At 51.4% G+C, this 16689-nt stretch overlaps 1 protein-coding gene across 3 annotated transcripts in view; it reads right to left on the bottom strand.

The window, feature by feature from the left end:
• kansl1b (KAT8 regulatory NSL complex subunit 1b) overlaps positions 1-16689 on the bottom strand; it is a 52962-nt gene that overhangs the window by 7211 nt on the left and 29062 nt on the right. For 2 of the 3 annotated variants that reach the window (XM_077010230.1, XM_077010229.1), the window contains exons 3-7: positions 5672-5813; positions 4470-4565; positions 2653-2756; positions 2244-2412; positions 360-531 (exon numbers count right to left, since the gene is read on the bottom strand). In XM_077010230.1, the coding sequence (XP_076866345.1) occupies positions 360-531; positions 2244-2412; positions 2653-2756; positions 4470-4565; positions 5672-5813 (683 nt within the window). The remainder of the gene's footprint in view (positions 1-359; positions 532-2243; positions 2413-2652; positions 2757-4469; positions 4566-5671; positions 5814-16689) is intronic. The other variant, XM_077010231.1, reaches the window with a different exon arrangement.

Here is a 16689-nt window from a genome sequence, read left to right as displayed (position 1 = left end):
CACTCAGGATCAGAGCACATGATCAGATCAGTCATGCTCAGAACCAGCAGAGTGAGGATGTAAATGTAAGGACAGCTATCTACACTCTGCTTGGTCATTACTGCATGTTGGGGGGGGGTTCAGCTTACGGCAGCTGGACGAATACAACAGAAAGGAGACAAGCATGGAAAGAACCCAGAGTTTGACTGAGTGACAGATAAAGGGTGTGTGTTAGACTGATGTGTACATTTAAAGGTCGATCTGAAGGGCTTCACATGGTCTCCACTGTCCTTTCATGTTGGTATGGGGGATGCAGGTGTGAGAACGTGGGCAACCTGTTAGATGAGGTGTGATCTAGCGATTCTTTCTTGCTTACTCACCATCAGTAAAGGAGAGAATGGGGTGAACACATGGGTCGAACTGAGCCAGTCTGTCCAGCAGGGGGAGCTGGTACTGAGTGTCTGCTGCAGGGGGCAGAGCACGCCCACAGCACATCACACACTGACCATTGACTTCACAGCCACACCGGGCTCCGCCCAGTTTCTGAGCCTGCTAACAGACAGACAGAGAGAGAGAGAGAATTGAAGGAGATCCAATCCTGTTAGAACCAGCTAATCTGAACGTATACGAGAAGTGTGGCGGCCATCAGCGCGCGCACACACACACACACACACACACACACACACACACACACACACACACACACACACACACACACACGACCTGCTCCGTGCTGTCAGTGATGTAGCAGGTTTACAACTTCTAGCATGTTCTGAGAGCCAACAGCCCACATCAAGTCCTCACTCCACTCCTGCCCCCACACACAGCACAAAGTGTCCTCGTACTCTCTCTTTCACAAGCCATTGAGTAAGCCACCTCATTTGCTTACTACACCCAGAGCTGGAGCAGGTGACCCTGCTGACAGCCACACGTATCCTAGTATCACACGCTCAATTCATTAACCTCAATCCTGATGAGAGAGAAAGAGTGAGAGAGAGAGCAAGAGAGCGAGAGAGAGAGATAGAGAGAGAGAGAGAGCACGAGCGAGCTAGTTCTAACAGGTTGCTACAGGCAACCATGGCTCATCTACTCACGCCTATTCAAACTGGGTTATTCAATAATCCTGCTGTCATACAGCAGATAGAGAAGACAAGCGTGTGGACAGAGAGAGGCAGACAGACAGAGATAGGGGGAGAGAGAGAGGCAGACAGACAGAGAGAAAGACAGAGGCAGACAGAGACAAAGAGGGGGTAGACAGAAAGAGAGGGGGCAGACAGAGAGAGAGAGAGAGAGAGAGAGAGAGAGAGAGAGAGATGGGGGGGGGGGGCAGACACAGAGCTGTCTCATACATCACAGTGCATCACTGACACCAGTGGTATGCAGTAATTGCACATACATAAAAGCTGAAGGCCGCCAGTCCAACAGGGCCTGGTGCATTACTGTAAACACAAGAAAGCCCAACTCTTCATGCCTACCACCATCTACTCCACCCACCAGCTACACCCACCAAAACCACTTAAGGATCAGCAGCACCAGGTCTGATATTCTCCACCAAGCCGAGCTGGAGAGCACAGGTTGTGGTTAATGCAGTATGGGACAGGTCTCTGGGTACCAGGGTCTGGGGTCAGTCAGGGAGGGGCAGCTTGGTCACAGCCAGGAACAATTCTTTGAGCAATCTATGAGCGCACCACCTGTAGATCTAATCATGTGTTTTTGGGAGACTGGAACGCTGGCTCAACTCAGCGAGACCAGCAAAACGACCCCAGAACAAGACTGACACACACCCCGAGGATTAACGCTTAAAAATGGGATTAGTCAATCCAACACTACTGACCAGGGGTCAGCATCCGTGAGGTGTACTTCACGGCATCGACTTGTTAAAACATTTAATTATACATTATTATTAATACATTTTATGTGTTTCCATCAGTGTGTCTGCACCAACACGGACACCGTGGTGACACTAGTCTCCACCATGTGCTGCCTCTACGTCCATCAGCCCCCTGTATGTCTCAGGGCTGTGAGGGGAGGAGCAGGGGGAGCGTAGGGGCACAACAGCGCCATCTACAGGCAGCCACTGTAGGGACCGCGCGCTCCACCCATAACATTCCAGATCTGGTGATTAGAAGGGAATCTGCTGGGTGGTGACCAGCATACAAAAGACACTGGCACCCCCAAACACCCCCCCCCCCCTCTACAAACCGGGCTTCGAGCCGACACAAACACGCACGTCTGCTCGTACACGGCGCCCCCTGCTGGCCTACCTTGCGGTTGAGGTTGGCTATGGAGCAGGGTTGGAGCAGGCGTCTCCTCTTGCAGGACAGGAGCGGCCGGACGCGTGCGGAGGGAGGCGCGGAGGCGGCCCTCTGCTGCTCCTGCTGGGAGGAGAGCTGCTCCTCGGGGGAGGGGCTCTCCGAGGACCCGCCCCGCAAGCTGGCCAATGAGAGCACACGTGAATACAGACTGCATGTCTCAAAACAACAGCGGCAGCAAGCACAACACAGATGATGACTGTGATAGCAGCACATTTAGAAGATACAGTAAGTAAAGCAAACTGCCACACGATGCTTAACAAATTAATACCGATTCATTGTGGTGGCCGTTACCCTGGCAGTGAAACCAGGCAGCCGTAGTCTCACATGTAAAGCTGGGTTACATCATCTTTCTTCCTACCTGTTGATGACTCCGTTGACTTGACGGACAGGTCGGTAGCCTTTCCTCACGCTCGTATCCATGGAGATCAGCACAGACCCTTCTGTCCCATCAGAATCGTGCACCTGAAACATCAAATCCGTTTTGGTTCGGTTCACGTGAAGACTCGAATCTAACCACCCCCCCCTCACAAGCTGTTGGTTTAGTCCCGGCTGCTGAATGGTGCTGCTGGAATTCCGCTGCTCCAATGAATGGATTAAAAAGGTCAGCGGCCCTCAACATACCAAAAAAAACAAAGACCACAAGTGTCCTGCACCTCCGCCTTTCCTCGCTCCACCCAAACCCCTGTGGACCATCTCAGTGTGCTCCGGGGAGAGTGAGGTGGAGATTCATGTACAGTGCACCATCTACCACTGTGAGCGCCCGTCCCCAACACAAGACATCAAATGTACCGTATTTCTTAAAATCCTTTAGATCTACTAGGGGTGTCACGATTTCGATATTTAATCGAAATTGATCAAAATTATGTCATGATCTCGAGCCTCGAAGTCAAAAATAGGATAGACGACCCCTCCCTCCAAGCTACGCAAGCATCCACACTACGCAAAGTAAAGCCTGGTTTATACTTGACGTGACAGTCTGCGTGCCGAAAATGACGTAATTGCGGTGGCTCCGCCCGTGCGTGAGGGCCTCGAGCTCTGGCGATTCGCGAGGTCGTGCACCTCTCGAATTTTGTAAATTTGCGCGCCGCGCTTCAGCGCAATGAGTCAAGTCATGTTTACTGGGCTCATACACCTTTACAAGGTGGAATTAAAGCACTTGTACGTCACTTTCAAGTTCCACGTTAAACCTAATTAAGTTAAATATTTATACATATAGGCTACTCGTAATGATTCAAAATAATTAGCTTTTTCATCACATTATTTAATGGTTGTTTATTTTCAAAACACCCAATCTTAACATCTTCACGTTCTCTCATGTTTCGTCTTGGAATTACAAGAGGCCCGTATTTGTTAACATAATACAAGAGAACTCTTCATTCAGATAGCTATTTGTTGTGAAACGAAGTAGTTACAAATTTCAAGCATTTTCAAGTACTTTTCAAAGCTGGAACACAAAGCAACAATAAAATTCGTCAGGTAAATGTTCCTTCCCCTGTTTTTGAGGGGTGTTTCTTTATACTACCACATATTGTTTCGGAGAACACTGCAAAGAATGAGACGCGCCAAGTATAAACGCCTCTGCCGTTCGCGCAGGTTCGTGCGAGATGTGCGGAGTCGCGCGCCACGGTTACCCGCAAAAGTATAAGGTTGCATCTTACAACTAAAGTGTTGCCTTCCATGTATGAAGACACTAAAGAAATTGTTTTTTAATACATTTTGTAGGATAGAGTTTAGTTTGTTAAGGCTCTGTTTGTTCTATTATTATGTACATGACTCCTACCAAAAAAGCCACTAGATAGCAGGTACCCTGTGACCTCATTTTTGTTGTTATTATTATTTGTTTGTTTTTGTTGTTTTCCACTGAGAACAAGATTGTTACATTTATCTTAATTAAATCATTTAAAATTGTGCCTAATGTGGTGTATTACAGATCACTTATATCACTTGTATCAAACCCACCTTTTGAAATAAGATATTGTAAATTTGATTAATTAAACCAATGACTGACCATAGACTCCATAGACTAATCTAAAACTGGCATAGACCTCTCTGCTGTAAATCCAGAATCGAATCGTGACCCTAAAATGCGAAATACAATTGAATCGAGGACTTAGGAGAATCGTGACACCCCTAATATCTACTGGTACAAGGTGTGGACGTGTGTGTGTGCTGCACCTGTGGGGTGGGGATGCTGGTGGGTCCAGTCCTTGGTGCTGCACCCTCCTCTGTTCCTGTCTCACATACCGAGCTCTCCCCCAGCATCACAGGGCCCTGAGTGAGAGAGAGACAGAGAGAGAGAGAGAGACAGAGAGAGACAGAGAGACATGTTAATGATTCAATCTTCAGCAAGGCACCTTTCAAGAGTAGCCGGTATAAAACAGTAGAGGGAGACCCACAGACAGTAGCAGCATACAGACACGTTCCCCACACCACACCCATCACAGTAGCAGCATACAGACACGTTCCCCACACCACACCCATCACAGTAGCAGCATACAGACACGTTCCCCACACCACACCCATCACAGTAGCAGCATACAGACACGTTCCCCACACCACACCCATCACAGTAGCAGCATACAGACACGTTCCCCACACCACACCCATCACAGTAGCAGCATACAGACACGTTCCCCACACCACACCCATCACAGTAGCAGCATACAGACACGTTCCCCACACCACACCCATCACAGTAGCAGCATACAGACACGTTCCCCACACCACACCCATCACAGTAGCAGCATACAGACACGTTCCCCACACCACACCCATCACAGTAGCAGCATACAGACACGTTCCCCACACCACACCCATCACAGTAGCAGCATACAGACACGTTCCCCACACCACACCCATCACAGTAGCAGCATACAGACACGTTCCCCACACCACACCCATCACAGTAGCAGCATACAGACACGTTCCCCACACCACACCCATCACAGTAGCAGCATACAGACACGTTCCCCACACCACACCCATCACAGTAGCAGCATACAGACACGTTCCCCACACCACACCCATCACAGTAGCAGCATACAGACACGTTCCCCACACCACACCCATCACAGTAGCAGCATACAGACACGTTCCCCACACCACACCCATCACAGTAGGGAGTGTAAACTGCAGATCTCAGAGTACATGAGGTCAGTTAAAGCATAACGCCCAGTGCCCACACGGCAGGGCGGGCGCAGCGGACGCCCAACGTGGGAGCAGACTGGGGCAGCGTTTATACTGCACCTGGGAAGTCTCGCCTCAAAGGGTGTGTGTGCACGCAGACTCACGTGAGACAGAGCGAGATCTCATGCGTGTGTTGAAAAACTTAGACAATATGTGTAGAAACGTTGTGTGTGTGTGTGTGTGTTTCGGACCTTGTTGGCGCGGATCTGGCGGTAGATGTCCGTTTGCTGGCGGATTCGGTACTCCAGGTCTGAGACGTGAGCCTGCAGCCAGTTCCAGTGACTGATGATGGCAGCGCGATCTACAGCATAACGGCCCTCCGCTCTCCTCCACCTACAGACAGACAGACAGGTTTAGTGACGGGGTATAATCTACAGCATAACGGCCCTCCGCTCTCCTCCACCTACAGACAGACAGACAGGTTTAGTGACGGGGTATAATCTACAGCATAACGGCCCTCCGCTCTCCTCCACCTACAGACAGACAGACAGGTTTAGTGACGGGGTATAATCTACAGCATAACGGCCCTCCGCTCTCCTCCACCTACAGACAGACAGACAGGTTTAGTGACGGGGTATAATCTACAGCATAACGGCCCTCCGCTCTCCTCCACCTACAGACAGACAGACAGGTTTAGTGACGGGGTATAATCTACAGCATAACGGCCCTCCGCTCTCCTCCACCTACAGACAGACAGACAGGTTTAGTGACGGGGTATAATCTACAGCATAACGGCCCTCCGCTCTCCTCCACCTACAGACAGACAGACAGGTTTAGTGACGGGGTATAATCTACAGCATAACGGCCCTCCGCTCTCCTCCACCTACAGACAGACAGACAGGTTTAGTGACGGGGTATAATCTACAGCATAACGGCCCTCCGCTCTCCTCCACCTACAGACAGACAGACAGGTTTAGTGACGGTGCGAGTGCTTGACCTGCGACCCCTACTAAAGCACTTGTAACCAGGACGCGTGACCTCACTGCAGCTACACTGCATCACCACCAACTGTAGAAGCATCACCCTGACTGTGTTATTACACCATACCTACAGAAACAAGAGTGCATTACATCACACACACACACACACACACACACACACACACACACACACACACACACACACACACACACACACACACAGGACAACATCCTGGGGGGATGAAAAAAGCAAAAATAAAAACAAAAGTGAAAAAGCTAGAAGTCAGGCAAACACAATCAGCCACAGTTACATAAGCCCCTCCCTTCTTCTCCCAGATGGTCAGATCACAGTCCTGCAAGTCCGAGATCCCTCTCACGAGTGGTAGAGCACGACTTCAAACAGGGCAGAGAGGGCGAGACTCACACACACTCTTCCCATCTCTCCCTCGTCCACAGGACATCCATATGCCAGGGTCAAACTCTCCCATCACTCTACAATCATTTCTCTCATTTTGGCCTTTTTCACAGTCACACTACTGGCACAGCAAACGGAGCTAAGAGTTGGCGTTAGTGAACACTGGAGCAGGAGGAAGTGGCATTTAAACCCAGCCCAGGCATGACGAGGCACACTGGGATACAGGAAGCCACGCTGCTTCTATTAACTGCCCAATTCGTTACCACACACATGCTAATAAAAGGTGCTCAGACCAGTCTGGGATTAACAGGCATGATGCAACCCCTGGAGTCTCTGAGGGCATTTGAACACACACACACACACACACACACACACACACACGGGAGCGTTACAGTAGGCCTGACCTTTGGAGGTGCCACGGTTACGTTCTCCCAGTCATTAGTGCAGAGTCATGATGACGGATCTCTGTGTGTAGTAACGGGAGGAGGTGAACGAGCCCCCCAGTGTCCCTGCTGCCCCAGTGGTGTGGGCATATGGGCCATGACGGACCCACACAGGCCGGGCCGTAAGCTCACGGCTCCAAACACTCGCCGGAGCCTCTCTCCTGTAGCCTGGACGTAGCCTGGACTTCTTCCCCCTCCCTGGCTGCTTTAAATAATGACCTTTATTTCTCTCTCTTACCAGAGCTGCAAATTGTCAATTCAGAATTTTTCCACATTGGCTGGGAGTGGGGGAGGGGCAGAGTGTAGCAGTACACAGGGTCCGCCACTAGGGGCACGCAAGAGTAAGAAGCTTGAGTTTGAGAGGCGCCGTTTTAAGAGTGGGTGAGGACAACTTGTGGCTGAATGAGCACAGAGTGTGTGTGTGTGTGTGTGTGTGTGTGTGTGTGTGTGTGTGTGTGCGCGCGCGCATGACGGGGTGAGAGAGCACGTCACAGCTCTAGTGCGCTCTGCATCCAGGAACAGGAAGCCCTAACAGGAAGTAGGAAGGAAGCAGGATGTAGCCACAATCACTCACACTCTCTCTTTATGAAGCTTAAACACACACACACACACACACACACACACACACACACACACCACTGTGGGTTATGCAACACACAAGGTGCATGTTTAAGATCACACAACACACAAAAGACCTGCTGCCTTTTCTTTAGGAAATCGTGCACCAAAGAGAGACACTGAGATATTGTTGTGAATAAATCTACTACTTCAGTCTCTCAAATCCTCGTCCAAGCGTTTAAACATTTTAATCCGGTATCTGCGCACATATCACAGTCGGTTCAGGAGCAGAACACTGTAGCGTGTATCTACAGCACACAGCTTACCCCCGTACAAAAAGAGTTAAACGGCAGAGCAAACCATTTAGCAAGCTGCTCTCAACCCCGTGTAGAATGAAGACCTCGAACCTGTAATAGCCGAGGTGGTGGGTGGGTCTCCTGCACATGGAGGAGGACAGAGGCGTGTTAAACGCTCCCAACTGGGAATGATAGTAGTTCCAGTTTCAGTACAGATACCTGATCTAACCCAGTGATGGAGCTGAAGACTTGGGTTGGGGGTGCTACGTCAGTCACACACACATTTTTCTGTGCACCATATTTCACTGGCTATTCATTAACTGACCAAGACCATCAACAGACGCTAATCTAAACACACTCATCAGGTTGAGTGTAATGCAGCTATCGTTAAAACAAAGAGGAAAGGTGAATCATTAACTCAGTGGTTCCCAAACTTTTTCTGCCGTCCCCGATACCCGATCTAGAATTTTTTCAGATATTAATATCGGAATCGGTGCATCCCTAATTGACACATGTGCACGTTTTACTTTCAAGCTCCGCGCCCCCCCTGCAATAGCTCCGCGCCCCACCTAGGGGGCGCGCCCCCCCACTTTGGGAACCACTGCATTAACTCAACCCAACTACGTAAAGGATCAAACGTGCCCAGAGAAACAGCACACACGCAGGAGAGGAGACAGCGTCCCACTGGACCAGTGTGGCGTGTGTGTGGACGCCACAGGGAGGGTTGGGCATTCCAGTACAACCAGTGATTCCTCCAGCAGAGGGACGCTGGTCAGAGTGGACCATGGAGATTCACATGATGCTGTAACACAATGCTGTGGGCTCCCCTACAATCCTGTGTCCTATAACCAATCCCTTTGTTTATTCAAAGAGCGCCTCACGTCTTTACGTCCTGACGGCTGTCACCAGGAGACACACACGCTTACCAGCCCACATGCAGTAACCCACAGGCAGCAGATAAAGACAGATGAGACAAAAAGTTCTTAAAATAAATAGCTTACGTCAGCTTCCACATGACACCCACTCAGGAGGCAGAGCAGCACAACAGTCGGCCCACGGCAGAGGAACACGTGGCCCAATCCCTCCATAGCAAAGTGGGGTAACATGAAGGTTGTGACCCTGCCGGGGCACGCCACAGGTCAGCAGCTTAGTTTGAGAAGGGCCAGTGAGATCTGCGCGGCTAACGCACAAATGACCAAAGGGGGCAGGTGGTTTCAGCCACTCAGACTCTCCCAGCAACTCTGGTGTGCAGCACATGTGATGTTTTGATGGTTCCCCTCTGAGTCACTATCTCACACACTCACACACACAGGAAATGACAGAACAATGCAGTGAAGAAAAATAAAAACACAGGAAATCAAGTCTGTGATGACCTGCAAGGGAATACTGCAGACATCAAAGCAAGAGGAACCACACAGGCAGACCACCCCACACCACCGACAACACCAAACCCCCACACTGCACCCACCCCACACCCCCTCACACCCCACACTGCACCCAACCCACACCACCAAACCCCCACACCCCACACTGCACCCACCCCACACCACCGACAACACCAAACCCCCACACTGCACCCACCCCACACCACCGACAACACCAAACCCCCACACTGCACCCACCCCACACCACCGACAACACCAAACCCCCACACCCCACACTGCACCCACCCCACACCCCCTACAACACCAAACCCCCACACTGCACCCACCCCACACCACCGACAACACCAAACCCCCACACTGCACCCACCCCACACCACCGACAACACCAAACCCCCACACTGCACCCACCCCACACCACCGACAACACCAAACCCCCACACTGCACCCACCCCACACCCCCTACAACACCAAACCCCCACACCCCACACTGCACCCAACCCCCCACACTGCACCCACCCCACACCCCCTACAACACCAAACCCCCACACCCCACACTGCACCCACCCCACACCACCAAACCCCCACACCCCACACTGCACCCACCCCACACCCCCGACAACACCAAACCCCCACACTGCACCCACCCCACATGATGACCTGCAAGGGAATACTGCAGACATCAAAGCAAGAGGAACCACACAGGCAGACCACCCCACACCACCGACAACACCAAACCCACACAGGCAGACCACCCCACACCACCGACAACACCAAACCCCCACACTGCACCCACCCCACAACCCCTCACACCCCACACTGCACCCAACCCACACCACCAAACCCCCACACCCCACACTGCACCCACCCCACACCACCGACAACACCAAACCCCCACACTGCACCCACCCCACACCACCGACAACACCAAACCCCCACACTGCACCCACCCCACACCACCGACAACACCAAACCCCCACACCCCACACTGCACCCACCCCACACCCCCTACAACACCAAACCCCCACACTGCACCCACCCCACACCACCGACAACACCAAACCCCCACACTGCACCCACCCCACACCACCGACAACACCAAACCCCCACACTGCACCCACCCCACACCACCGACAACACCAAACCCCCACACTGCACCCACCCCACACCCCCTACAACACCAAACCCCCACACCCCACACTGCACCCAACCCCCCACACTGCACCCAACCCACACCCCCTACAACACCAAACCCCCACACCCCACACTGCACCCACCCCACACCACCAAACCCCCACACCCCACACTGCACCCACCCCACACCCCCGACAACACCAAACCCCCACACTGCACCCACCCCACACCACCGACAACACCAAACCCCCACACTGCACCCACCCCACACCACCGACAACACCAAACCCCCACACTGCACCCACCCCACACCACCAAACCCCCACACCCCACACTGCACCCAACCCCCCACACTGCACCCAACCCACACCCCCTACAACACCAAACCCCCACACCCCACACTGCACCCACCCCACACCACCAAACCCCCACACCCCACACTGCACCCACCCCACACCCCCGACAACACCAAACCCCCACACTGCACCCACCCCACACCACCGACAACACCAAACCCCCACACCCCACACTGCACCCACCCCACACCACCGACAACACCAAACCCCCACACCCCACACTGCACCCAACCCACACCACCAAACCCCCACACCCCACACTGCACCCACCCCACACCCCCTACAACACCAAACCCCCACACCCCACACTGCACCCACACCACACCCCCTACAACACCAAACCCCCACACCCCACACTGCACCCACACCACACCCCCTACAACACCAAACCCCCACACTGCACCCAACCCACACCCCCTACAACACCAAACCCCCACACTGCACCCACCCCACACCCCCTACAACACCAAACCCCCACACCCCACACTGCACCCAACCCACACCCCCTACAACACCAAACCCCCACACCCCACACTGCACCCACCCCACCTACAACACCAAACCCCCACACCCCACACTGCACCCACCCCACACCCCCTACAACACCAAACCCCCACACTGCACCCACCCCACACCACCAAACCCCCACACCCCACACTGCACCCAACCCACACCCCCTACAACACCAAACCCCCACACCCCACACTGCACCCACCCCGCAACCCCTACAACACCAAACCCCCACACCCCACACCCCCTACAACACCAAAACCCCACACCCCACACTGCACCCACCCCACAACACCAAACCCCCACACCCCACACTGCACCCAACCCACACCCCCTACAACACCAAACCCCCACACTGCACCCACACCACACCCCCTACAACACCAAACCCCCACACCCCACACTGCACCCACCCCACACCCCCTACAACACCAAACCCCCACACTGCACCCACCCCACACCACCAAACCCCCACACCCCACACTGCACCCAACCCACACCTCCTACAACACCAAACCCCCGCACCCCACACTGCACCCAACCCACACCCCCTACAACACCAAACCCCCACACCCCACACTGCACCCACCCCACACCACCTACAACACCAAACCCCCACACCCCACACTGCACCCACCCCACACCCCCTACAACTCCAAACCCCCACACCGCACCCACCCCACACCACCGACAACACCAAACCCCCACACCCCACACTGCACCCACCCCACACCCCCTACAACTCCAAACCCCCACACCGCATCCAACCCACACCCCCTACAACACCAAACCCCCACACCCCACACTGCACCCAACCCACACCACCAAACCCCCACACCCCACACCGCACCCAACCCACACCTCCTACAACATCAAACCCCCACACCCCACCCAACCCACACCCCCTACAACACCAAACCCCCACACCCCACACTGCACCCACCCCACACCACCTACAACACCAAACCCCCACACTGCACCCACCCCACACCACCAAACCCCCACACCCCACACTGCACCCACCCCGCACCCCCTACAACACCAAACCCCCACACCCCACACTGCACCCACACCACACCACCTACAACACCAAAACCCCCACACCCCACACTGCACCCACCCCACACCACCTACAACACCAAACCCCCACACCCATAACTGCACTAAATAGCTGGTGGAAACTTACTGATAACAGCCAAGGACTATAAAGACTGTATGAGCGTGCATGTGAGAGCGTACTCTGACACCGCACCGTCTACAGAACCGGGGAGAGACTGCAGCTCTTCTGCTGCCTGGCAAACACAGAAGGGGCGGAGTCAGAAGAACAAAAGAGAACAGACTCCCAGAGATCACATGACTCGAGTGTGTGAGTGTGTGGAGGGGGCTCAGCGGAGGCGGAGAGAATGAGCATGTGAGAAAGAGAGAGGGAGAGAAGGAGCACTGGGGAGAGAAAAGTGAGGTGGTGATCGAGGAAGAGAGAGAGAGAGAGAGAGAGAGAGAGAGAGAGAGAGAGAGAGAGAGAGAGAGAGAGAGAGAGAGAGAGAGAGAGAGAGAGAGAGAGGGGGGGGGGGGGGGGGGAGGCAGCATAGGTGGGTGATGGGCAGTGAGATTTTCTTCCCGTGTGAAATCAATCAAAGACGATCTTTAAATGTCAAGTTAACCATCAGCTTCCCTTTGGAGAATTTAATATGACAGACAAATGCCCTCTAATTACATTTTACTCATTTATTTAGTCATCTGAGTCAACACTGGGCTTTACACTGGGACCCTTCACCATCACTCTGTTGCACTACACACGTTCACCAGGAGGCTGTGAGCATCACGCCACAGTCTGAGTCTGACATTCCAGTGCAGCAGCTGGGTTGTTCTGCAGGTCACACACACACACACACACACACACACACACACACACACACACACACACACACACACACACACACACACACACACACACACACACTGTAAACCCATGAGCCCTTCTCTCCACCATGTTGGTCCAGCTTACAACATCAGAGGACTGTACAAGCACAAATGATTAGTCATTAACACCACCCACCGCCCCCATGACACACTCACCCAACCCCACCCCCACCCGTAAGAGCAGTGGGGTGTGTGTGTGTGTGTGTGTGTGTGTGTGGAGGGGCACTGTCAGGGAAGATAAGGCTCTACCCGGGTAAATAAGGTCGGCCTTGCTGGGCTGTGTGTGCTGTGGATGTCTGGCGCTGATAGGGAGGAGCGGAGACCCCCGATAACACACACTCTCTGAAGATGACACCATGTGCAACACACACCACCCCACAGTAATTATTCATGCTATGTGGCGGGGGCGGAGCTGGCAGGAGTCCAGCCTATTAAGACCTGCGGCGTCAAAAACCAACACAGCCCGCCAAGAAGGGTCAACAGGAAGTAGATACAGGCCCTCCTTCATTAACCTGCTTCATGTATGTTATTAAGATTCCCGTCTTTATTACATTGGACTCCAACCTTCGTAAGCAGGGGAGCTTCAGGGCGTCAGGGTGAAAGGTCAACCTACATCCATAAAACATTTGACTTTCCCCTCTGAAGATCCATATTTAGAAACCTCATAAGCTGCAGCCTTCACAACACTCCACACTCAGCGTCAAGGGGTCTGACCACATCCAGACAGGTCCCGTCACACACAGAGAGAAACGCAGGACAAACTACAGCACAACACACACGCGCACACACACACACACACACACACACACACACACACACACACACACACACACACACACACACACACTCAAACTCAATGTTGGTGCTCACACGCAGGTCACAAGCAATGGCACAGGGCCAGTAACACATATATACATACTGGACACGCTGAGGACACTGTTCAGGACACTGTTCAGGACACTTCTCACCAACCACAGCCACAAGTCAGTTTGCCTGTAATTCTAACTGAAACTAGTTTCACAAAAATGACGGATTACAAGAGAAAATGTTAGCACAGCTGTATTTCACCACATGTATTTAATATCACGTAACTACCCAGCCAGGACTCCAACTTGGTGACACCAGGCTAGCCTGTCTTGCTAAGCTAACGGCCAACCTGTGTGGCTGAGCGCTAGTGGCTCAACACCGTGCCAGGCGTCCTGTTCTCAGAGACGCGATGACCACACTTGTCCGTGTAGTGTCACGGACCTCTCTGGGCCGCAGAATTGCTGACCCGATCTTAGTGGCTTCCAAAATAAAAATGTTTCAATGGCAATTCTAACTGCACTGTGAAAATGTATTTCTTCTATAACAAAAAATAAATAAACCACAAACATGAATTCAAACCTTTCAAATATCTATTTTTGCACATTTTGTCCATAGGAGCACAAGCCAATAGTGAGAGACATGACTTATGTTGAAACACACACCTACATGTCTTAGAGCCCCTGTGGCCTGCTGTGTGCTTCTGTCTCCAGTAACTATTGACTACAGTAGCTGACACTTTAGTACGTTTAAGTAAACGTGAGGCACACGGCTCGGAGAAATGCGACAGTCTCTATACAGTCCTTATATAACCCAAAAGGGGGGGGGGGGGGTCTATGGGGCAGATCTATACGGGAAAGATGGCCAGGATAGTGCTGTATCCACACCCCCTGCACAAGATCTTCTATCATAGGTAGTGTTGTCACGATACTAAGAATTACAACTTCGATACGATACTTTAAAAAGTATTGAAATTCAATACGATTTTCGATACCAAAGTCAGATACTGTGCTCATTTCCGTTTTAAAGGCTTTTTATTTATTTTTTATAAACAAACAAATGAATATTGTATTTTGTTTCACAAATGTCAAATAAATAAAAGGTGTAGTCCCTACCACATTAAAACAGAAAAATAAATAATTGCACATTAATATAAATTAACATAAATAATAGTAGTGCACTCTGGAATTCACATTTAGAAGTTAAAAAAGGCTAGTGCAAAAAGTGTATTTTAAGTATACTTTAAACAACTTTAACTCTTTAAGTAACTAAAACTTCAGTATTAGAGTTCAGTATTCATAGATGATTGATCCATTGTAGTACGATCACTCTTTTTTTCTCCCTGTATGCTGTCGCACTTACGGCTCTTAAACCAAGAATATGACATTTGCTAGGATACCATAATCGGACACATAATTTTGTATGCTATAATACTAGAAATGGGAATAATCACCATGAATGTTTTGTACAAATATGCGTGCCTTCAGGTGTTTGGCCAGATTCGTTGTAGGTTTAAACTTTCGCGAGTGACCGTAGCGCGCGAGTCCGCACACCTTGTCCGCGTGCTTGAAAATGCTTGAAACAAATAGCTGTCTGACTGAACCGTTCTCTTGTATTAGTTAACAAATACGAGCCTCTTGTAATTCCAGGACGAAACATGAGAGAACGTGAAGACGTTAAGATTGGGCGTTTTGAAAATAAACAACCATTAAATAATGTGATAAAAAAGCGAATAATTTCGAGTATATGTATAAATATTTAACTAAAGTTTAACGTGCTGGGAAATATTGAAATGGACCTTGAAAGTGACGTACAAGTGCTTTAATTCCACCTTGTTGGTGTATGAACCCTACAAATATGACTGTTCATTGCGCTGCGGCGCGCGCTAAGTTACAAAATTCTAGAGGTGCATGACCTCGCGAATTGACAGCGCGCGAGGCTACCGCGATTACATCATTTTCACCGCGCGGACCCTCGCGCTGCTCGCGGCGCGTCAAGTATAAACCAGGCTTTAGCGCCCTTCGTTGAAATGTTCCGAAAGCACCGCCTGCAAACTGGCTTGTTCATGTCCTTCGGTTTTCCATCTGTATCTGCTTCGAATCCAAAGTATTTCCACACAGCACTTCTGCTGCTTTCCTTGTTTAATTAAAACGAGCTGCGAACACACTGCGTTTGTTTTAGCTGCCATTTCAGCATTACCAACTGTTCTGTGCATTACGGCACCTTGGGTGGGTCAAACGAAAGCGCATTTTATGTAAAAAGAATCGATTGGCTCCTTTGGTTGGTACAGCTTTAAAGCACCGTTTGCAGACCAGTTTTGATGTGTCCACGGGGTTGCCATGACTGTCTGAAATGTATGCAAATAATTCCATATTTCGCTTCGTGCGTGTAGTTTTTCAACAAGCTGAGGACGGTCCGCAATATTGCTTGTATTATCAGCCATCGTACACCGTTTCTTCTTATTCTGCAGA

This window comes from Brachyhypopomus gauderio, chromosome 6, assembly GCF_052324685.1.
Source record: "Brachyhypopomus gauderio isolate BG-103 chromosome 6, BGAUD_0.2, whole genome shotgun sequence".
Classification (NCBI taxonomy): domain Eukaryota; kingdom Metazoa; phylum Chordata; class Actinopteri; order Gymnotiformes; family Hypopomidae; genus Brachyhypopomus; species Brachyhypopomus gauderio.
The sequence above is the reverse complement of the archived record's forward strand: the minus strand, read 5'-3'. Positions and strand labels throughout refer to the sequence as shown.